This window comes from Delphinapterus leucas, chromosome 8 (assembly GCF_059928025.1).
Source record: "Delphinapterus leucas isolate spDelLeu-1000000601 "Yukka" chromosome 8, BTC_Dleu_Yukka2, whole genome shotgun sequence".
NCBI lineage: Eukaryota > Metazoa > Chordata > Mammalia > Artiodactyla > Monodontidae > Delphinapterus > Delphinapterus leucas.
In genome coordinates this window covers 57,022,461-57,045,871 of record NC_143136.1, presented here as the reverse complement: position 1 = coordinate 57,045,871, position 23,411 = coordinate 57,022,461, and the positions used below count along the sequence as shown (strand labels likewise).

At 37.2% G+C, this 23,411-nt stretch overlaps 1 protein-coding gene across 10 annotated transcripts in view; it reads left to right on the top strand.

The window, feature by feature from the left end:
- The first annotated feature begins 1,168 nt into the window (after window positions 1-1,168).
- The window catches only part of MTX2 (metaxin 2), a 60,102-nt gene continuing 37,859 nt past the window's right edge, over window positions 1,169-23,411 (top strand). The window contains exons 1-4 of one of the 10 annotated variants that reach the window (XM_089916629.1): window positions 1,235-1,432; window positions 18,835-18,897; window positions 21,022-21,069; window positions 22,112-22,158. In XM_089916629.1, coding sequence (XP_089772755.1) covers window positions 1,393-1,432; window positions 18,835-18,897; window positions 21,022-21,069; window positions 22,112-22,158 — 198 coding nt within the window. In that variant the 5' untranslated portion in view covers window positions 1,235-1,392. The other 9 variants (XM_089916630.1, XM_089916634.1, XM_089916633.1 and 6 more) reach the window with 9 other exon arrangements.

Here is a 23,411-nt window from a genome sequence, read left to right as displayed (position 1 = left end):
CATCACTCTGAACCTGTTTATCATCAGTGAAAGAGGGGCTTTGGCCCTCCAGATGATCTCTGAAGTCTGTTTCACTTGTAATATTTCATTCCTCTAAATCTGTAATATAGTCTGAGTTTTCTTGAATTGTTTATGTATAATTTAAAAAGTTATTAGGTTAAGGGGTAAAAAGTCACCTATAGGATTTAGGTGTCTCCACTTCCTGCCCCTCTTACCCCTGAAAGGGATGAACTGAAGTGTGTGACTAGAGTATTTTATTCTCCAAGATGAGCTTCATTTCAGGTGTACAGAGATGAAGGGCAAACTTTTAGCTTAGGTGCTGCTCAAGCCGCCTTCTCTCTGGCAAGCATGTTTGAATAAAGAAATAGACACTAACGTCTGTCCATGGACTAATCAACCTAACAGTATAGTTGAACAGAGGAAATTAATGTGGGTTTGAATCTGGGCTTGAGTGGACTCCCTGCGCAGGCAGTTTAAAATCCCTAAGCCTGTTTCTTTATCTGTAAAATGGCAATAACATCATCTTATTGGTCATCTAGAGGATGACATGAAATAGAATACTGTACATATTTTTTAAGTGCCTAGTATCCAGTGGACACTTAAAACTGTTACTTGTCTTGATGATATCCCTTATTTGTGGAATCTAAAAAATACAACAAATATTGTATTTGTGAATATAACAAAAAGGAAACAGACTCACGGATATAGAGAACAAATTAATGGTTACCAGTGGCGGGGGGTAGAGGCAATACAGGGGTGGCGGAGTGGGAGGTACAAACTACGGGGTGTAAGATTAGCTACAGGGATGTACTGTATCAATACAACACGGGGAATATAGCCAATATTTCGTAATAACTGTAGAGTTTAACCTTTAAAACTTATATAAAAAATAGAATTAAAAAAAAATCACCAACCTATACAATTAAGAGCAAGCAAATGCTTGTTGTTTGAAACGACTTTAAAAAAAAGTTACTTGCTTACAAAATCCTCGCTTAGAAAGGAAACTGAAAACCTCTGGGGTACCCCCGCCTTCCGGGTAGGCTGGAGTCGGGAATCAAACACCCTTCTCCCCTCTCCCTCCCCTCCCCCCGCCCACCGGCGGCCCCCAGCGGCCTTGAGCCCGGAACAGCACCGCCGGGAGGAGTCAGAGGCGGGGCCGACGGAAGTGCTTGCTCGCCGCTGTCAGCTGCGCCGGAAGTTCCTGGCCTGGCCTGGAGGTAACCTTAGGGTCTTAGCCGCAGGAGCAGGCACGGCCGCCGCGGGGGTGGGCTTTGCTAGTCCGATCCTCAGCCGGTGCCAGGTCTGTTAGGTGCCAGGAATCGCCGGGGTGCGCAGGAGTTCGCTGAGGTTCCCGGGGAGTAGGAACCGCGGGCGCAGGGCCGCCCAGCCGACATGTCTCTAGTGGCAGAAGCCTTCGTCTCGCAGATTGCAGGTAGCGTGCGTGGCCGCGGACCCGGACGGAGGCGGGGACCGGCGTGGGGCAGTCGTGGGGAGCACTGTGGGCTTTAGGACTGCAGGTTTCCTCCAGCCTTGCAGCATTAGACGCTGAACCCAGGCCTGGGGATGGAGGTGGGCACTGACTACCAGCCGCATCTCATAGATGAGAAAACGGAGGGGGAGAAATTTGGCCAAGGTCACCCGGTAGGACTGGGAGTTCCATCTGTCTTTCCTGGGCACTGCTTTGTCCAGCTGCCCACTGGGTCTGGACGTGTTGGGGTGCGTGGAGAACGCCGTGGGTTGGAATTAAGGTAGGGGCGTGGCCACAGGGGCAGGGCTTCCGAAGGCTTCAGTGATTAAGTATGGGGGCAACCTCGGTGTGGGACCTGAAGTTTAACGTGATTGTCACTAGTGAGTCGCCATTGTCATTTGAGTGGCCACCGAAGTTTCCTCTCCGAGCAGCACAGTATTATCATTTGCTACGTCTCTAGGATTCATTGACACATTTTTAAGTCTACATGAATTTTTTGAAACACCTTTGACTTGACGGACTGAACATGACTGATGTAAATAGATTTATAATGCATTTCTGTTATCGAGGTTCTTATTTACTGTAGTGAAAGAAATTACATATTGTTGAGAAAGTGAGGAGACTATTGTAGGTGTAGGTTGATGGGTCATAGTTAATCTTTAAATGGAGTTAATCTTAAACAGCCTAGCAGTATTCTCACGGTGAGTATGGTAAATATTCAGTCACGAGGATAAATAGGTACATTTACAATAAGGTAGTATTTTTGAAATGGAAAGTACTGAATGTGTTACAGAATTTGCCAAAATGTTTTTCATTGCATTTGTGTGAACATACACTTCTTTTTTTCCTTTTTTCACTTAAAGACTGTTTTCTAAAGGAGAGGGAAGCTCCCACTAGATTGCAAGCTTCATGAAAGCTGGGATAATACTTACTTTGTCTCTAGTATCCTTTTTTCTTTTTAAAATTTGTTTATTTATTTTTGGCTCCCTTGGGTCTTCATTGCTGCGTGAGGGCTTCTCTCTAGTTGCGGTGAGCAGGGCCTACTCTTTGTAGCGGTGCGCAGGCTTCTCATTGCAGTGGCTTCTCTTGTTGCAGAGCACGGGCTCTAGGCATGTGAGCTTCAGTAGTTGTGGTACGTGGGCTCAGTAGTTGTGGCTCGTGGGCTCTAGAGCGCAGGCTCAGTAGTTGTGGCGCACGGGCTTCGTTGCTCCGCAGCATGTGGCATCTTCCCGGACCAGGGCTAGAGCCCCTGTCCCCTGCATTGGCAGGTGGATTCTTAACCACTGCACCACCAGGAAAGTCCTTGTCTCTAGTATCTTGAGGACCTGTCAGTTGGTGCTCAGTAAATATTCATGACCTGAATCAATGAATAATCTTGAGATTTCAAACAACGATTATTTCTATTTATACCATTTATGTTTAAAAAAATTAGATCATTAATTTAATTTAGATTGCTGCTATGTTAAAACATTTTAATGTATGCTGATATTAGTATACTGTATTCCCTAATGTGTGATTTCTTTTAAAGAAAAAATGATGAATATCTTTTAGTAAGCTTTTAATAAGTTTGGAACTTTGCTTCCATTAGTGAAATTTAAGAATTTCTAGGAATTTTATCAGTCTGTCATCTTAGCTTTTTGGAGTGGTCACTCTAGGAGGAGGCGTTTATAGATGGATAATTCAATAAATGGTGTTGGGACAACTCCTAAGTCATAACATTGCTAGAATAAATTCCAGATGAATTAAAGATTTAAGTGTAAAATAAGAACAAAAACCAAATTGTAATAAAATAATTAGGAAAAAATATAGGAGATATAGCGTAGGAGGCCCAAGCAAGACACAGAATTCAGAGTTCATGGAAGAAAAAAATTATGGATTTTATTGCACATAAATTTAAAAAGCTTTGTACAATAAGAGACATAAGTTTCTACAAATTAAGAAAAAGACAGTCCAACAGAATCAAAGATAAAGGACAGGAACAGGCAGTTCACAAAAGGGGAAATGCAAATCAGCAGTGAAGGTATGAAAAGGTGCTCTCCACTAATTTCCACTCAGTTGGACCCTCAAAGTATTGGTGAGTCTGTAAGAAATCACTGCCTTTTGGGAACTTAACATAGCAATATTTATTTAAATGCTGTTACTTGACCCAGAAATTCTTCTTAATGAGATTTATCTGATAGAAATAGAAGGACCAGTATTTAAAGAAATATACAACAGTAATAATTGTAGTATTATTTGTAATAGCAAAAACCCAGAAATGTCCTAAGTTATGGCATGCCCACATTATTACAGATACTAAAAATGAAGAGGTATATCTGTTAAATGTATTGGCTTGAAAACTCTGATTATCTTAAGTAAAAACAAGTTATAGAATAGTGTATGTGTATATATGTATATAGCATGAACCCACTGTTGTTAAATAAATGAACCCTGTATAAACATGTATATGTAAGCAAAGAAAAATGTAGAAGAATATTCAACTAATTTTAACTAGTAATGTCAGGGTAATAAGGATAGGATGTTGGTGGAGTGAGAATATTTTACTTTTGAATTTAAATGGTTCTAATTTAAAAAATTTGAAAGATTATATTTTGGCAACAGCAAAAAAAGGGTGGCTATACCAATAATTTATATGAAACCTTGTATTTGACTTGTAAGTGTGACTCAAATCTAACAACTAATCACAGCAGTCTGCTTCTGGCAGTAATAACGGTTTTCTTGGAAGAGATCAACCTCAAGAGATTAGGGATATATATCTACATAGTCCCGTTATAACTTAATAAGTAAATGTGAATCTGTTTTTGTAGTTGAGAGCTCTTTTTTTAATGTGTTTAACACTTTGCTTATTATTCTTTCTTTCAGTGGGCCAACAAACTGGTATTTCTTTTGGAAACATTTAACGACATCTTATATCTATCTGTGCTATTCATGAAGTGCCTTCCTTGAGAACCTCATTCATAAGGACATCTTTTTGAAAGCCTTCTCTGAACTCCCCCATTTAAATGAACCTTCTGTCTCTTTACCACTAGTGTATCCCTCACCAAGTCCTCTCAGTTCTTACTACTTATTATGACTCAGTAGCTATTCTCTCCATCTCCACTGCTATATTATTACCTTAGTTTACAGCTTTGTTATTTCTTGCTTGGATTACTGTAGTAGTGTCTGAATAGGTTTTCCTGCTTTCAGCCTGTTCTCTTTCTAGTACAGCCTCTACACTGCAAAGCCTCTGTGGGTTTTTGTCTGTTTGTGTTGTTTTATTTTTATTTTCCTAAAATGCAGATTTAACTCCTCTTGTTTTAACACCTCATTGGTTCCCCACTGTCAGTAGACTGGAGTGAGGCATACAAGAGCCTCCGTGAGTTATTCCAAATCTGTCTCTCCAGCCTCATCTCTCATCACCCCTTTCCTTGAACTCTTGCCTTTCTAAACTATTAGTAGCTAAATAAACTCTTAGTAGTGTCCATTTTTGGCAAATGTTGCCTTTTCCCTGAACTGTCCACTTTGCTTGGATAACTCCTGTCTGTCCTTTAAGACTCCGAGCACATTTTAGCCTGTAAGTCTACCTGACATTTTTTTCCTGTGTAATAAGAAAGGTTTATTGTTTTTTTTCTTTTTTTCTCATAATAAAAATGATAAATTACTACTGTAGAAAATGAAAACGATCCAAAAGAATACAAAGTAAAAATCACCTAAAATCATAAATTTAAAATCTCATCCTCATCATTAAAACTTTGGTGAACAAAGCTACCTCATTTACTCTCCCTACAAATAAAAAAAATGAACATAAATAATATATAATATGATTACTTTTTTGTAATCTGTTTAGTCATGTAGCATATCGAGATCTCCTTCCGTGTCTGTGAATGGACTGACATATATATCATCATTGTTAAATGGTTGTATTAGTATTTCACGGTAATGAAGAAATCGTAATTAGCTTATCTAGTCTTATTATGATGGGTATTTGGGTGTTGTATTAATTAGGCCTGAGAAGCAGAAGTGGTAGGAGCTCTAGCGCTACTTCTAGCTCTGTATACACACACACACACACACACCTCATGCACGCACGCACGTGGAACTGACTTATGCTGTTGTTGTGGGGTTGGCCAAGCAAATGCTAAGTCCAAAGGCAGACAGCCCTGAAGGGGGTCCAGGAAGAGGAGGGAGCACGTGCCGCAGGTGCTGCTTGCAGGGCCCGAGCTCAGGGAGGACTTAGGTCCTCTGTTGGTAAGTTGGGCCCACCCAGGATAATCTCCCTTTTGATTAACACAAGGTCAGCTGATCCTGGACTTTATATCAGCAAAATCCCTTCACAGCAACGCCTATATTAGTATTTGAATAACTGGGAGGTGTTTGCTACAAAATGGCTGTTGCCTCCCTTCTGTCTTCCCAACACCTGCTGGAGGATGCCCCTTGTAGCTCACCCTAATAAACAGTAGAAAGGGTATTCTGGCAGATGTAGTTCAGTCTAGCCAGTTTCATGCACCTCAAAACCATCACAGGTGTATATGACTTTGTAAACAGTGCTTACAAATACATATTTGTGTATCTGAGTAGTTTCTTTGGATAAATTTATTAAAGTGGGAGAGAATTTTGAATTTTTCTTTTAACTCAGTGACATGGAAATAAATGGTAACTTATGACTTTGAATTAATAGCTTGAATCTCTAGATAATGATATGCTAGATTAAGAACTTTAAAAAGAGGATGAAAATAGTCCTGGATATTGAGTGGTTTTCAAAATCTTTTGTAATAGCCTATGTATTTTAAATTTTAACTTGTTTTTTTAACTGGCAAAATTTTCCAATACATTAGTTGAGTTTCAGGTTAAAAAAAATTATTTTTTTCAGATAGTTGGGTAGGCACATATCCCGGGGAAGGATTGAGTATTCCCATTTGGGTTGTATGACCATATTTGGAGTAGTCACTGTAGCCGAAAGGACAGAGTACTGTGATGGACAGGCCTGACTCACTTGCCCATCTCTTTACCAGGAGTGACTCCAGTTTTTAGGGCTCCACAGTGCCACCAGATACACGCAAAAAGCTAGAGAGGTGCTGAGCGCTAAACTGCAGGAATCTCCTACAGTGTTGATCACTTCCTTCACCTTGCTTTCTTCCTGTGGACTTGGAAGTGAGAGTCAGACCTGGGTTCTTATTCAGCTACTTGCTAAATGTGTGACCTTGGGCAAATTACTTGCCTTTTTAAGCCTCAGGTTTCTTATTTGCAAAGTGGTAAAGATAATTATAGATTATTTAAGGAATAGATGACAAAGGATAGAAAATGCTTGGCATTGTGTCTGGGACATAGTAAGCACTCAATAAGTGTTCATTAATATTATTTTTAGCTCATTTACCTATCAGTTTTTCTCTTTTACTGGACTTTGCTTCTGTCTTCCTGTGTGAAGATATAAGTTTGGTAAAGCTTTTAAAATTACCTATAAATAGAATACATAATTTATTTCAATAATATAAAACATCTGTAAACAGTTACTTTTATTAAAATTACTCCTGTAATAAATTATTCTAAGATATTTGTTTCAAGATTATACCTTTGATAAGTTCCAGCCATATTTATCTTCATTATATAATTGGATCTTCAGTATAGGTCATAGGTATAAATACTCTGAGACTTTTTCAGTGGTGATTTGTTTGTTAGCATTGCCAAAAGTTTTTAGCCTTAAAAACTTAGCTGCTAAGTATCTGGTTGATGATAAGAGTAAGAGTCCTTTTTTTTTTTCCTTTTCTGCGGTACGCAGGCCTCTCACTGCTGTGGCCTCTCCAGTTGCGGAGCACAGGCTCCGGACGCGCAGGCCCAGCGGCCATGGCTCACGGGCCCAGCCGCTCTGCGGCATGTGGGATCCTCCTAGACCGGGGCACGAATCTGTGCCCCCTGCATCGGCAGGCGGACTCTCAACCACTGCGCCGCCACCAGGGAAGCCCCTAAGCGTCCATTTTTGACCCACTGTGCTAGATGATATATTGATACATAGTTGCTAGTATTAACAATTTGATCATGTTAGGCATTTTTCTTGTTTTATGGATGAGGAAATTGAAACTCTGTTAGGTAATAGAGTATAAAGGTTAGGAACAAGGCCACTGGAGTGAGACAACTGAATTCTAAGCTCAGTTCTGCTTTCTGTTTTATGATCTTGGGCAGAGCTTTCTAGGCCACAGTTTCCTTATTTGTGAAAAGGGGATAGTATATTTTATAATGTATTCTAATCACCTAGGGTAGTACATGGTATGTTCAGTATGTGGTAGTTTGTTACTGCTTTTGTTCCCTAGGTGCCTCTGAGGATGTTACCTTTGTACTGGTATCCCTTTACCATTTTGGTCAGCAAAATATCCAAAGTGTCTTTATTTTTATTAATTTCTATACCATTGTTTCTGAATGATCTTATTACTTCACTAATGTGTTGATATAGTTTAAGCATATTAGTTAATTTCGTCATACTATGATTATTAATCTTTTGAAATCAGGACAATATCTGTTCTGTTCTTTATTTAGAAGCTCTGTTAACTATGTAAAGGATGAAAAAGAAGACTTGGAATATTTCATTTATCTCATTGTGGGCATGCAGGTGCTTAATTATTTAAATTTATTATTAATTTCATTCTCGCAGTTGCATTAATTTATGGTATGATCTAGGAAAGTAGCTTTATAGGTTCCATGGCACCGATATGTAAGCATTTTGAAAGTAAGTATAATCAATATAGGCATGTTTAAAAAATTTTGTTTTTATATCAATAATAAAGTGCTTTTTATCCCATCTTTCTTCCACATGAATAGTGGGAAATTTGGACTTTGAAAGCATCTCAGAAGCGTCTTAGAGGCCCAAAGTGGAAACTATGGGTTAAAGGTCCTTTGTAAGATAGAAGTGATGCTATTGCTCACAAGATTTATTAAGAGTGAAGAAAATGATAGTCAAGGCTCTTACATCTGTATATCTAATATCTAATAATTGCAACAGATATTTGAAAAAATACAATGCGTTCAATTCTTTTGCTCTTGAAAATAAAGATATTTTGTTAGTTATTTGTAGTCCACATTCTGAGGATTCTCCAGTATTGAGGGAGGCACGGAGGAATTATTGAGAAGTTATTGAAGTGGCCATTACATTTCAGAGAATCTTTTTTCATTTGTGTTAGTTGTATGAATAGACTCATACCGTAGTGCTTATCACCTTGGCACATGTAAAGTTGATATTGAAGGGGCAGATGGAGAAGCAAAACAAAGACAAAATAGGTTATACTTTAGATTAGAGGCAAAATACAGTTTATTGACAGCAGTGTGACCTATTTTCTTTTATCATATGAACAGGTTGAAAACCAAATTCTTAAAGACAATGTTTATTTCCTTTTAGAAAACTTTGGTATGCTGTTAAGATCACTTGGAAAGCTTGTTTTTGATCTCGTATAATAGTCCATATTAAGCATAATGTGAGTTTTGATTTTCTTGTGTGCTTCATTAACATTCTGTACTCTGAAATTACATGATTTTTCATTTTTAACTTAAAAGATTTTGGTGATGTATGCCCCATAAAATTTGTCAGTCTTTCTTCTGTGAAGACTTTTTTTTTTTTTTTTTTTTTGGCGGTACGCAGGCCTCTCACTGTTGTGGCCTCTCCCATTCCAGAGCACAGGCTCCGGACGCGCAGGTTCAGCGCCCATGGCTCACGGGCCCAGCCGCTACGCAGCATGTGGGATATTCCCCGACCGGGGCACGAACCCGTGTCCCCTGCATCGGCAGGTGGACTCTCAACCACTGCGCCACCAGGGAAGCGCCACCAGGGAAGCCCCTCCTGTGAAGACTTCTGAGTTATTAATGTTAGCTCAAGCCTTTCATATATGAGTGAAAATTGAAAGAAAACATCAAACTTCTTAACATTTTTCAAACATTTTTGATATTTCTTGATAAGCAGTTTTCAGATGGGCTGAAGATATCACATGAAGATGAGATATTAAATTCAGGCTTCTCATTTTTTGTTCAAAGACAGAAGTTATAATATTCAGCAAATCCAGCCACAGACATTTATGTGTAGAAGTTTCTGCCTTGCCAGTAAGAGAAATGCACATTTTAATTTTTTATTGCTTTGTAAATGATCCTGTACTCTATTCTTGAACACTTCTTATTTTTGTACGCTCTATAAATGAATCATGGTTTTGAACTTTCCTACATCAGTAATAAAAATGAAATTTGATTGGTTAGTAATAAAGAAGGTTCTTTTCATAAAAACAATCATTTTGTCATGGCAATTCCCATTAACTGTAACTGCATTAGCAAAATAGAAACCATAAAAAGCATTTCATTATGCTTGTACACTTAGCTATGTTTTTGTACTGATTATATATATATATATATATTTTTTTTAGCATCTTTATTGGGGTATAATTGCTTTACAATGGTGTGTTAGTTTCTGCTTTATAACAAAGTGAATCAGTTATACATATACATTGATTATATATTTTTATCTCTAAGAACTTTTATAAACCAGAGAAGTTTCTTCATGGCTTAACCTGAGATGTTATCGTTCCTAATTTGGTTAGATGGTTTTATTTCCAGACTTAGAGCAATTTTTTGCTGTCAGATATCTTTTAGGCTTTAGATAGCAAAAGACCTGCTTGTATTTTCCACAGAATATATTTTTAGGTTGAGTATCTAATTTGCATTAGGTGCTCTGCTAAGTGCTGGGGTACAAAAATGAGTAACAGTTGTTGCCTTTGGTGAACTTATATTCTTGTGTTGGTCAGATCCATTGAAACAAATACAAAGTGGTGTATCCTGTAATAGAAATGCTAATTTACTGAGCCTTTTACCTCCCTTCTCTCAAACTGAATTAGGGGTGTTAGATATTTAGTGAACATCTCAACTCCTCTCCCTGCCCCTCACCTTCTGTCTAGCGCACTTGTGATTATTTTTTTTACCCAGTTCATATTTCGTCTCCTCTCGTGAATTCTTTCCTGTCTTCCTCAAGCTGATTGTTATTTCTTCAAGAGGATTCCTGTAGTGCTTTATACATCTCTCTGGTCTGATGCTTATATTAATAACTGTTACTGAGTACATTCTGTGAGCTTAGAGACTGTATATGGCATTTACGTAGTTTATCTAATTTTATTCTTCCAAGAACCTTACAAGGTAGATGATATTTCCCGTTTTTACAGATGAAGTAAATGAGGCAAGAAGAGGTTATGCAACTTGGCTAAGGTCACTTAGGCAATAAGTTGTAGAGTTGGGAGGGGAACCCAGGCATGTCTCACTTCAAGACTTATGTTTTTTCCCTACACCACCTGTATTCATTTATTGTATTGTAAATGGTTATGTGCATCTCAGTCACCTCTTCTCACTCCCTCTGCTCCATGCCCCCCACCCGCTCAATAAAATTAGATCTTAGAGAGCAATGGCAGTTTTATATTCATCTTTGTCCATTTATCATAGTCCCTGGTACATTTTCCAAGTTTAATAACCTATGGTTGTTTAGTTAAGTGCTTTAATATATTTTTTTCAGCCTCTCTGAGGATTTTCTATCCCTGTGCTTCTGTTCATGAAGGGATTCTGTGATGGTTAGTCTATGTTATCTTATTTCTTGTTTGTTTTTTCCTTTTTTTTTTTTGTTGTTCTTGGGGAATCTGGCAATTCTGCCAAGACTTCTGCAGGTATAACAACAGATCAAATCCTCTGTAGGGAGTCATCTGTTTCATGGCTAGCTGAGAGGAGTGAGGGAGGAGGAATAGAGAGTTCTTTGGTTACCTAGCTTGATATGAGAGAGTGAGTATATGTCACGTACTAGAAAAGGGCAGACACTTAAAATAATAGGTACTATTGTTACAGTGATTGTAACTGGTTTAGAGTAGTGGAGAGGGTTGTTTCTTAGTTGGAGGGACATTTATTTTCCATTTTCTAGGATTAGATTTAGAGAACCATTAAATCTTGAAGGTTAACACTGTTAACAATGTTGAGGTCTGATACTTGTGTGGGACTGTTTGTCTTCTCTCTGTTTTTCGGCCAGATACTGCACTTTTAATCTTAACCAGCTGTTTTTGCATAGTTCTGCTATCGATCTCATATTCATCTCTATTTCTGAGAAAAGTTCAGACACAGTGTCAGTGTTTCCTCTTTTATGAATTACAGATTACCATTTTTAAAAAGAGAATTCAAATTTTGAGTACTAGCTACAAGGTTCATATCTGTTCATAGTCACCTGGAGTTGGCCTGCTGTTTATTGGAAATTAATGAAAAATGGTGGATCTTTTTTATAATGGGGTGAAGTCTAAATATAACCATTTGAGAGGATGACACATGAATCCTTACTAAGAATGGAAGGTTTTCAGTTTAACTTGTATTCATTTTAGCCTGAGTTATTGGCTTGCTGATGCTGTGAATTTCTTTTCTTCACCCTTGTTAACCTCCAGAAGTTTGTCAGTTTTATGAAATTGATCCTTGAATACCATTTTGAAATTGATCTCTAGTGTCACATAGATAGGTTCAGATGGCTCACGTTCAAGTCTCATAACTACTAACTTAATTTTACTTTCCTTATTGATTACATCTAATGGAAAAACTATCATTTAACCACTTTTTGGTTCCAAAGCAAGTGCAGCCTCAGTTCATTAGTCTTAAAAGCTTATTCTGGAACACTATTAAATTGCAACATGTTACTAAAGCATGTTTTAAAACATGGCTTTAAGCCATATCCACAAATACTTAAGTAGAATAAGATGGGTAAAAATCTTCTTGAATAAAATTAATCTACATAGATCCTTACTGCCACATTCTATGAGGCAAATGAATAAAAGGGGTGAAAAGAACTTAATCTTATTTGAAGTGTACTCCATGTCCTGTGGACAGTACTTTTTTTTTTTTGTGATGGTGGTCGCAGACCATCTGCATCAGATTTACTGGGAGTGTGTGTGGCAAGTTTGGATTCTTGGCCCTCGTTTCTACAGTATCAGAATATCTGAGTTTAGGGTTTGGTGGAAATATGCAATTTTACAGAGTTCCTTAGCGGATTCATATACATTAATGGTTGAGAACCATTGTTGTAGGATGATTGTAATTTCTTTAATTATAATTAATTAATTATTATAATTATTACCTAAGAACGTTTATTTGTGGGCTTTGTAAGAAGTTAGCTAATTCAGTTCAGTGTTCATTGAATCTGGAGTCAGACTACCTGGGTTCAAACCCTGGCTCTTGTCACTTATTAGTCACTGTGACTTTGGCAAATTACTTATGGTTGTTCCTTAATTTTCTTATTGTAAAATAGGGATAATAATAGTAGTGTCTACCTCATAAAGTTGTTGTGAGGTAGTTACTATGTCAGGCATTTAAGTGCACAATAAATGCAATAAGTCTTTTAAAATCTATTTCAGTTTTACTGAGGTATAATTTATATACCCTTTTAAAGTGTACAATTAATTTTTAAAATATATTTGCAGAGTTGTGGTTATTACCACAATCCAGTTGTAGAAGAAACATTTTCATCACCCCCAAAAGAAATTTCTTGCCTGTTACAGTCATTCCCATTCCCATCCCAGCCTGAATCAACCACTAACCTACTTTCTGTTTCTGTAGATTTGCCTATTCTGAACATTTCATATAAATGGAATCATACAATGTGTTTTCTTTAGTGACTGGCTTTTTTCACTGGGAATAATGCTTTTGAAGTTCATCTATGTTGTAACAGGTATTAATGCTTGGCTCTTTTTTTATTGCCAAATAGTATTCTATGGTATGGATATACCACGTTTAGTTTATCGACTCATCAGTTGATGGTCATTTAGGTTGTTTCCACCTTTTGTTTACTGTGAATAACACTGCTGTGAACATTCTTGTACAAATCTTTGTGTGGATATGTTTTTCCACTTCTCCTGGGTGAATACCTAGGAGTGGAATTGCTGAGTCATGATGGCAATTCTGTGTTTAACATTTTGAGAAACCTCCAAACATTTTATATTCCCACCAGCAATGTGTGAGAGTTCCAAATGCTGTACATCCTCTGAACATTTGTTATTGTCTGTCTTGTTGATTAAAGCCATTCTAGTGGGTGTGAGGTGGTGGCATCTCATTGTGGTTTTGATTTGCATTTCTCTAACGACTCATGATACTGAGTATCTTTTCATGTGCTTGTTTGGCCATTCATGTATCTCCTTTGGAGAAGTATCTATTCATATCCTATGCCCATTGAAAGGACTGAGTTATTTGTCATCTTTGTTATTGAGTTGTAAGTTTTTTATATATTCTAGATACTAGCTATAAGGGTCTTAAGGGACTCTTAACTGCTGTCACCATGCCCTCCGCCCCCCACCATTATCATCTGCCTCAGTAGCAGTCTAGGTAGTTTTTGACCAGAAAGAGGTAGATTCTCATTATTCTCTAGTTTCATTTGGGCACCAGCTTTGGTTGTAAGAGAGAAGTTCTGCCCTTTACAAGTTTTCCTGAATTTTCAATCTGTTTTGCTTTCCTTCTTCTGCCTCCTGAATTTGCCTTGGATATTAATTCTGATGTATCATTCATTCATGTGCCCTCACTTTGAATCATTTTAGTCCTTTGTTTACCACGTTGTTACAAATGAATAGGTGGTTGAAGATATTGATGAGGGATTTGTGGGGTTGATGATTTGTCTGCCATGGGCTCAGTAAATTGGCACTCATTTGGCATTCTGGAGATTGTGCACTGTTTTATGTAATTTTTTTTCTTAGCTCTGTGTAACATGTAGACAGAATTAAGCCTTGTTATGGGTGTATCAGATGATCTTTATTGTTATTTTCAGATAGGCTCCAGTATTCGTCAGAGTTTTAAACTTGAAACATTATAAAGATAACAGATAGGGAGATGGGCCATATGGTACCACTAAAGTCTAAGTGCCTTAAAGGCAGTTACTTGATTTTCTTTATAATTTTATCCCTAGTGCTTAGAATGGTACCTGGCACATTATATTCAGGGTGTGTGTGTGTGTGTGTGTGTGTGTTCTGTGAATATTTATTGAATGACTGATAAAACGGATTTGTAGAATGTGGCTTAATTTACTTTCTAAAATGAGAGCTATGTACAGTTTACTACACGTACTTATATGCAACAAGCAATAAAGAATATGCAGTGGATTCTGATGTCAATCAACAAGTTTTTAAGGACTGGTGATAACTTGTAGCCAAGGGAATGGTTCTAGTGTGAATCTTCTTCCAAAGTTTGGCAATCCCTTTGTATTTTTGTCTTACACTTCTCTAGTCTGTCTTAGAATGTCTGCTCCTTGCTTCAGGACCCTTATTTCAATCTGAGGTGTTCTTTTTTTTTTTTTTTTTTTTTGCGGTACGCGGGCCTCTCACTGTTGCGGCCTCTCCCATTGCGGAGCACAGGCTCCAGACGCGCAGGCTCAGCGGCCATGGCTCACGGGCCCAGCTGCTCCGCGGCATGTGGGATCTTTCTGGACCAGGGCACGAACCCATGTCCCCTGCATTGGCAGGCAGATTCCTAACCACTGCACCACCAGGGAAGCCCTAAGGTATACTTTAATCTTTCTATCTACACTTCCTTGCAGTATATATTTTAAGTGGCTCCTGTGATCTGAATGTTTGTGTCCCCTCCAAATTTATGCATTGAAACCCTAATCCCAAGGTGATGGTATTAGAAGGTGGGGACCGTTGGGAGGTGATTGGGTAATGAGGGCAGAACCCTCATGATTGGACTTAGTGCCAAGAGATCCCAGAGAGCTCCCTAGCCCCTTCCACCATGTGAGAACCCAGCAAGAAGTCGCAGTCAGTGACCTGGAAGAGGTCTCCTACCAGAACCCAACCATGCTGGCACCCTGATGTTGGACTTTGAGCTTCCAGAACTGTGAGAAACAAATTTCTGTTGTTTATAAGCCACCCAATCTGTGGTATTTTGTTATAGTAGCCCAAGTGGACTAAGACAGAGAGTAGCCTTACCACTGTGTTACAAAATACTACCTGTCAGTATTTTAAATATTGGAACTATTTTAAGTTTATGGAAATGACAGCATGGCACTACACCTCTCCATTCTCTAACATGAGCCACTTTCTTTAAAATTTTTAAAAATTGAAGTATAGTTGATGTACAATATTGTATAAGTTATGAGTGTACAATATAGTGATTCACAATTTTTAAAGGTTATATTCCATTTATAGTTATTATGAAATATTGGGTATATTCCCTGGGTTGTACGATACATGAGCCACTTTCTGACATGAACATTGATCTCCAACTGTTGAGGTGATGGGAGAATGTTTTTTTTTTTTAATAAATTTATTTATTTATTTTTGGCTGAGTTGGGTGTCCGTTGCTGTGCGCAGTCTTTCTCTAGTTGCAGCCAGTGGGGGCTACTCTTCGATGCGTTGCTCGGGCTTCTCACGGCGTTGGCTTCTCTTTGTTGCAGAGCACGGACTTTAGGTGCGTGGGCTTCAGTAGTTGTGTCATGTGGGCTCAGTTGTGGCTCGCGGGCTCTAGAGCGCAGGCTCAGTAGTTGTGGAGCACGGGCTTAGTTGCTCCGCGGCATGTGGGATCTTCCCGGACCAGGGCTCGAACCCATGTTCCCTGCATTGGCAGGTGGATTCTTAATCACTGCACCACCAGGGAAGTCTGAGAATGATTTTAAATTCTTATTGTGTGAAGAGTCATGTCCTGCTTACACATCTTTGAATTGTACTATAGTTTGCAGGCTGAATTGTTGAATCTAATATATAGCTCTTAAAATTCTAGCTTTGATAAAGTCACATGTCATCATATTTTAACTCTGAACATCTTAAAAATCTACTTTAAATGAAGGCTTCATATCATAACTGCCTAAAACTTGACAGGTGTTGAACTTAGTGTCTATGTTGATATCACTGAGATCATCAGTATAGTATTTATGTCAAACAGTGAATTTATTTCCTTCCTTTCTCTGTGTGTCTTGCAGTAACTTGCCCATGTTTAAGAGCTGTCAAATGTTCTTTGAGCATTTTGTTATATTAGCCGTATTTGCATTTACACCTTTGGCAGAACGACATCCAAATTTGGAGATAGGTTGCATGCGTTTCTTATTCCTTTAGACTGTCTAAATAGTCTTTGGAAGCGGAAGAGATGACATCTATGAGCTTTTGGAATCTAGTTGCCTAAGGATAAACTGGGTTTGACTTCATTAGTGCACAAATGATAGTTTTGTGTACAGTTATTATAGCATTAATCTACTTGATGGATTGGAAATATGACAGTACTGAAGCAGCATGTAATATTAGTGCCTGTTATCCTACAAATTATGTCTTCACCTACATTCATATGCCAGAGGAGTCATGTTGTACATTAAGAATGAAGAATTAAAAAAAAAACCCCGACAACAGAGGGCATCTCTTTTTATGGCCCTTCTCTTGTCCTTTTAGATTAGATCATCAAGAGATGGACTTTAGAATTAGACTTGTTTATTAGGTCATAGCACTTTCATACTGTGAAATACCCTGAATTGAATGGAATAGATAGATCATTTGCCACCAGAATGACTTATCACCCAACTTGATACTATAGAGAATACTGCAGGTAAAATGGAGTCTTTAAGAAACCTAGGTATATACATATGTGAATTTGTTGGCCAGTAGTCATTTCTCTAAAAATTGTAATGGATTTGTAGTAAAGAATATTGATGTTTTTGTTATATTGGTTGATAAAGCTTAAAAATAATAGGTACCTGGGGCTTCCCTGGTGGCGCAGTGGTTGAGAGTCCGTCCGCCTGTCGATGCAGGGGACACGGGTTTGTGCCCCGGTCCGGGAAGATACCACATGCCACGGAGCGGCTGGGCCCGTGGGCCATGGCCACTGAGCCTGTGCGTCCGGAGCCTGTGCTCCACAACAGGAGAGGCCGCAACAGTGAGAGGCCCGCGTACCACACAAAAAAAAATAAAAAAAAATAATAGGTACCTTAAAGATAATTAAATGAGAATCAAGTATGTATTTCTGGGGGCTATGGGTTTTGCTTTATCACGTGTGTATTTCTAGCACAAATTCATTTATTTATGTATTGTTTATTTTATTTTATTTATTTATTTTTTTGCGGTACACGGGCCTCTCACCGATGTGGCCTCTCCCGCTGCGGAGCAACAGGCTCCGGACGCGCAGGCTCAGTGGCCATGGCCCACGGGCCCAGCTGCTCCGCGGCATGTGGGACCCTCCCGGACCGGGGCACGAACCCGCGTCCCCTGCTTCGGCAGGCGGACTCTCAACCACTGCGCCACCAGGGAAGCCCTGTATTGTTTATTTTATATTAGGGCTTTCAAAAGTCCAAAAGTATGTGTTCTCTTTCTAAGCTTTTTTCTCCTCCAATATAAATACTTGTGGGAGGTAGAAAATATCTTTGAAAAATTTAAAAACATTCCTTTGCATAAAAAAAACTATCACTAAAGGCTGAGACTTTAAGAGGAATCACCTTTGCTCCTGGTAAAAGAGACACTAGTGTAAAATACTCAGGGCAGTTTTACCTGGGCAAAATTGGAAAGAAAGTAAAGGATAAAGGGGTTAAAAGACCTTTAATAATGTTATTTGGATAGAAAGTTATGCGGTGTTCTGATATTTGCTTTATTTCTAGATGTTTTTTATTTATACCTGTAAAATAGGAATATATTTCTTCTTTATAAAAATGATAAACACTTTCATGGACCTTTTGCTAGGGAATAAGAAGTCATTCTAATTTTCAAGAATGAATGTAGGTCACTAAGAGTATCTTGGAGTAAGTTATTGCTTTGGTGTGAAAATGATATAGTAGTTTCTGATTGTGAAAGAATTAATTTCTGAAAGGTGGGTAGTTTTACTTTGGAACTCTTGTGATAAAGATTAGTTTTAAATGATACTTAGACCAAAAAATTTAAATATTGCTTAATTTGAATTTCATATTTTGGCATGTATTGTACGTATTATTATAAATGCCATATTCAAGTTTGGAGCAATTGAGAAGCCTGGTCTTTAATAAATAATCTCAGGACCGTAGGAATTTTCACATTCTAGGAACTTACTGCCTAGAAATGGAGATAAGATATTGACATAATAATAGAATAGAGAAGGAAGCAATATATGATATAAGACAAGTACAAACTGCTATGAGCAATATAGATAAAGGAGAAATTAGATTTGTTTAGTTACAAAAGCCTTCTTGATAGAGGTAGCATTTTAAGCTTGGTCTTGAAAAAGGTGTAGGATTTGGGTATGTGTTGGGGAAGGAATATTCTGGAGAGAGGGGAACAATTTGAGCAAAGTCACTAAGGTGAGGAAGTATGAAGTATATGGGGGAAATTTTAAGTACTCTGGTAGGATACAAGGGTACTATTATTAGGTAGATGGGTAGGCAGGTATTCCCTCCCCCCCATTAATTTGTGTGTGTTTTTTCCAAGCTTTTTTCGTGGTCAAAAAAGGTGATTTCACTAGAATAGAGGAGGACTCTTCTTTGTTCAAGGGTACGTGAATGGCTGGGTTCCCTGTTGAAACTTCAAGTAAGTAGTTATTTAATTAGAACAATGTTTTCCAAGGTAGGGTGAGGTATATATACACCCTGTTTTATGCAGGACAATCCTTTGAAGTACAGGAAGAAAATATTGGAACTTAGGTTTCAATTTATTTTTAACTGTTTTCTTTTTTAGTGTATGTTTTATATTGTGCATGATTTATTAGCCTAGGAATACCAGCCATATGATTTCCAAATCTATTTGGGTCTGCATACTCAAGTATTTCTTTTTTTTTTTTTTTAGGCTGCGTTGGGTCTTCCTTAACTTAAACAGTCCCTAACTTAAAACGGTTTGACTTACGATTTTTCGACTTTACGATAGAGCAAAAGCAATACGCATTCAGTAGAAGCTGTATTTCAAGTTGTGAATTTTGATCTTTGCTTGGGCTAGCGATATGTAACTAGATACTCTTGATGCTGGGCAGCAGCAGGGAGTCACAGCTCCCAGTCAGCCACGAAATCACAAAATCAAAAGGGTGAACAACTGATACGCTTACCACCATTCTGTACCCATAAAACCATCCTGTTTTTCACTTTCAGTACAGTATTCCATAAATTACATGAGATTCATTGTAATTCAACACTTTATTATAAAACAGGCTTTGTGTTAGATGATTTTGCCCAACTGTAAGCTAATGTAAGTGTTTTGAGCACGTTTAATGTGGGCTAGGCTAGGCTGTGATGTTTGGTAGGTGAGGTATATTAAATGCACTTTCAACTTACAGTGGGTTTATCGGGATGTAAACCCATGGTAGGTCAAGGGAGGTCTGTAATACTGTGGATAACAGTGTGCAAAACTGTGTATGGTCCATTATTTGCTTGGTGACTTCATGTATTATCCCTAAGTATGAATTTAGTTTTGTGTAGCCCAGACCAAACCAAAATTTATAATTTATAATGATACAATGTTTTTCTTTTCATTCTAAAGTGGAAGTAAAAGGAAATTAAGGTGTCCACCCCTCCCCCCCACTCCTAAGACTGTTTTAGTGCACCTGAAATGATCAGTCTTAAGAAAAAAATGCTTCATGTGTATAAATTTCTTTTTTAAAAAACCAGCTGGAAGTATATATTAAAAAATAATTTGTTACTGTATCACAGAGACTGTATTAATTTAAACACAGTAAGAAAAATACCAATTATTATCAAATTTCATATTTGACTTTCTTGCTGACAGCAAATATAGTTAGAATGTTAGAATTGGTGATTCTGATGTTTTATGGCTTTTGTAAAGAAGAATTCAACAAATGATATACTGTATATTCTGTCAGTGGAGGCATTGCTTCTTAAGTGCAGTTGATTAGACAAATTCAATCCTAGTGCTTTTTCCAAGCACTGGTAGGTTGCTAATATTCTCTTTGTAGTTGGAGTCTTCTCTGGATGAGAGATTGAGTCAAGGTCAAGCCTGGCTTCAGGCCTAAAATTAGCTTTAGTAGCTCTATTTCACATTGTAGGTACTTAACTGCTTCATCATGTTACTTCCCTTTGTTTCTGTGAGATGGTATTGGTGAGGTCAAGGCAATGAAATGTAGAGAACAACAGGATTCCTCTGTCTGTTTAAATACTACCAGCTTATGAGGAAAGATGCACAGCCTGATACAGATGTATTTGATTCTTTCATACAGTGTTGTCTTTTGAAAATTTACTTTGTTAAAAGTTTACAGTAAAATATTATAAATATTGCTTCACTACTTTTCTTTTTGATAGTGAACTGAAATTCAGTATCTTTTTATATGCATGAGTAACATTTTGGATATGTCTGTGTTTGAAGGAGGCTAAAGGAATAGTAGCATTTAGGCTGTTTTATTTTTTAAATTTTCCCTTTTGATTGGGCAAGATGTCTTCCACCTCCTCCCCATAAAAAATGAAACTGCCACCAAACATTCACTTAAAAGAAATTATCTAACCTGCTTATATAGGTTCCCATAGAATCTAAAGCAGTGTGACTAGTTGCCATATTTAAGGTATCCTTGGCAATTGACTTTAAATGCTCTAGGCAAATGTATGTGATTATTAATTTGGTTGGTTATTGATATGTTTTTACCCTATGTGCCTAATTATCACTGCTGTGTTTCCACAGCTGCAGAACCTTGGCCTGAAAATGCTACATTATATCAGCAGCTGAAAGGTAGGTACTTGTTCTCAGTTAAAAATGGCTTTGTATCAAAATATATTTATTACCAAAAACACCCTTCAATAATATAACCCTTCGCAAAGAGAACATAAAATATAAAGAAGGGATTCCCTTGTATAATTTGTCTAGGAGATTTTACCTAAATTTATATCTGCCAGTGTAAACCAACTATTCATGGCCTATAAGGTCCTTAGTTTATTATTGACTCATTATATTGGCTGCTGTAGGCAGTGTAAAATGATGTAGTTGCAGGAGCAGTTGGCAGATTTACTGTGCCAATAGCTGACACAGCAGATTTTTGAAGTCCTGTGGTAAAGTGGGCTCTCAGTAAAAAGGAACTGTTAAAATGTATAGGCTAGGATGGTTCAGGCTCCCTTTAGCAGCTCTTCATATATCATCAGGTCACATTATGGACCCCATTTGGGGCTCAGCAGCCTGCTACAGTTGTCAGAAGACTGCAAAGTAATGAAGACTAATAGGCAGCAGCCCTAGTCTTCTAAGCATGGAATTTTTATTGCAGCGAACTTGTCATCTTTCTTTTGTGTGACACATCTAGACACACTGTGTAATATTAACTGTAAGCTGGTTTTATATGATTTTGAATGCTTTTACTTTTAACTAGAGAGGTTTGAGTAGAGATACTATTTTACTTAATTTTAATGAAAAGGAGTTTCTTGAAAACTTGGAAAACGAATTTGTTTTTAAGTGAGCGATTTTCATTATATATTGTTGATAAAATACAGTAAGTGATCAATTAGTTTTAGAGGAAATTGTTGATAAAATACAATAAGTGATCAAATAGTTTCTGAGTAAATAGTTTTGTTTCATTGTTATTTACATACTATGATAATATAATCAAAATTATAATCACACATTGATATAGACATATAGACACAACAGCATTGATATAGAACTTCATGATTACATTTTCCTTTTAGAAATAGGAATAGTTTTTAAAAATAAAAACACTTATAAATGTATTTTACTTGTTTAGCAGTTATGCTTTTGACTCAGACCTTTCATTGTATTTCCACAGGGGAGCAAATTTTGCTTTCTGACAATGCAGCTTCTCTTGCTGTGCAGGTAAGTATGTAAATAATGTAATTTTTTAAATTTTGAGTTGCAAATTTTTTTCCTCTCCAGTCTGATACTGTATGTTTAGAATTTTTTATGATTTATCATTATCAATATAACATCTCTTTGTGAAGTATAATTTTATTATGTAATATTATTCAGGTAATTGTTGCCAGTATGTAAAATGAACATAAAAATCTTCATTATTCATTCTTTTTATGAACATCACTTATGTTGTGGGTGCATTTTCTTTATTTGCTGTTTTGCTTTTGGCTAGATATGATGGTATTGATTAGTTGGGGTGATATGTTCATTTATAGGCACAAAACTATTTTCTAACTTATTTGTAAAGTTTTATTCACTACATATTTTTAAGCATCATTCTCTCATTCTAGCCTTAATCCATTTGGTAATCATGAAGCAAACATATTCTTCTCCAGCCATTCCTTATATATTTATCGATTACATTAGTGTCTGTTATCCCCAGACCACTTACTGAATATAATAACTCTTCAAGTTGTATATCACAGTTGTGTAATCCAAAAGATTAGTGGCCCTGTAAACTTTAAACTGCACTATAGGAAGAATAGGATACTTGGGAATTGTTTGCCTTAAAAAAAAAGAGAAGTGTTTATATAGATTATGGAATTATAATTATTGAAACATTTTACATATTTAGTTGCTGTTTGGTTAGCCCACATAGTTTGAATCACAAAGAGGATTTTATTGTGTAGCACTTAAAAGAGAAATCTAAGACGTGACATTTGTTGGAGATGAGACTGTGAGCTTCTTGAGGACAGAAAGAAAAGGAAGAAGAGGGACTGCTTTTGCTGCGTTCTAGGCATGATGCTAGGCGCTTGGTCATCTTGTTTTTTTTAAATTCAACTTGATAATCATCTGGGCTTAATAACTATGTCTGATACATAGTTTGTCATTCAGTACATTTTAATTTTGTTTAAGGCAGGGAAAGAAGGAAAAGACAGAAAGAAATGTGTTTGGACAATAATTTATTTGTATGAGTATGAGCTTTTTTAAGTTTCTTTCTTTTAGAAGATTTATATATTTTTACCAAGAATATAAATTTTGTTTATTTTATTTACTTACCTTTATTTTATCTTTAGGCACTAGTACTATAACTAGTGTATTTTCTTTCTTACGGTAATCTTTGAGAGGCAGAACTTCTTAGTTGGTTATATTGAATAAATATGGACTTTATACTGCCTTTTTGGCAGGGGGGATAAGGAAGTTGAAATTTAAGTTTA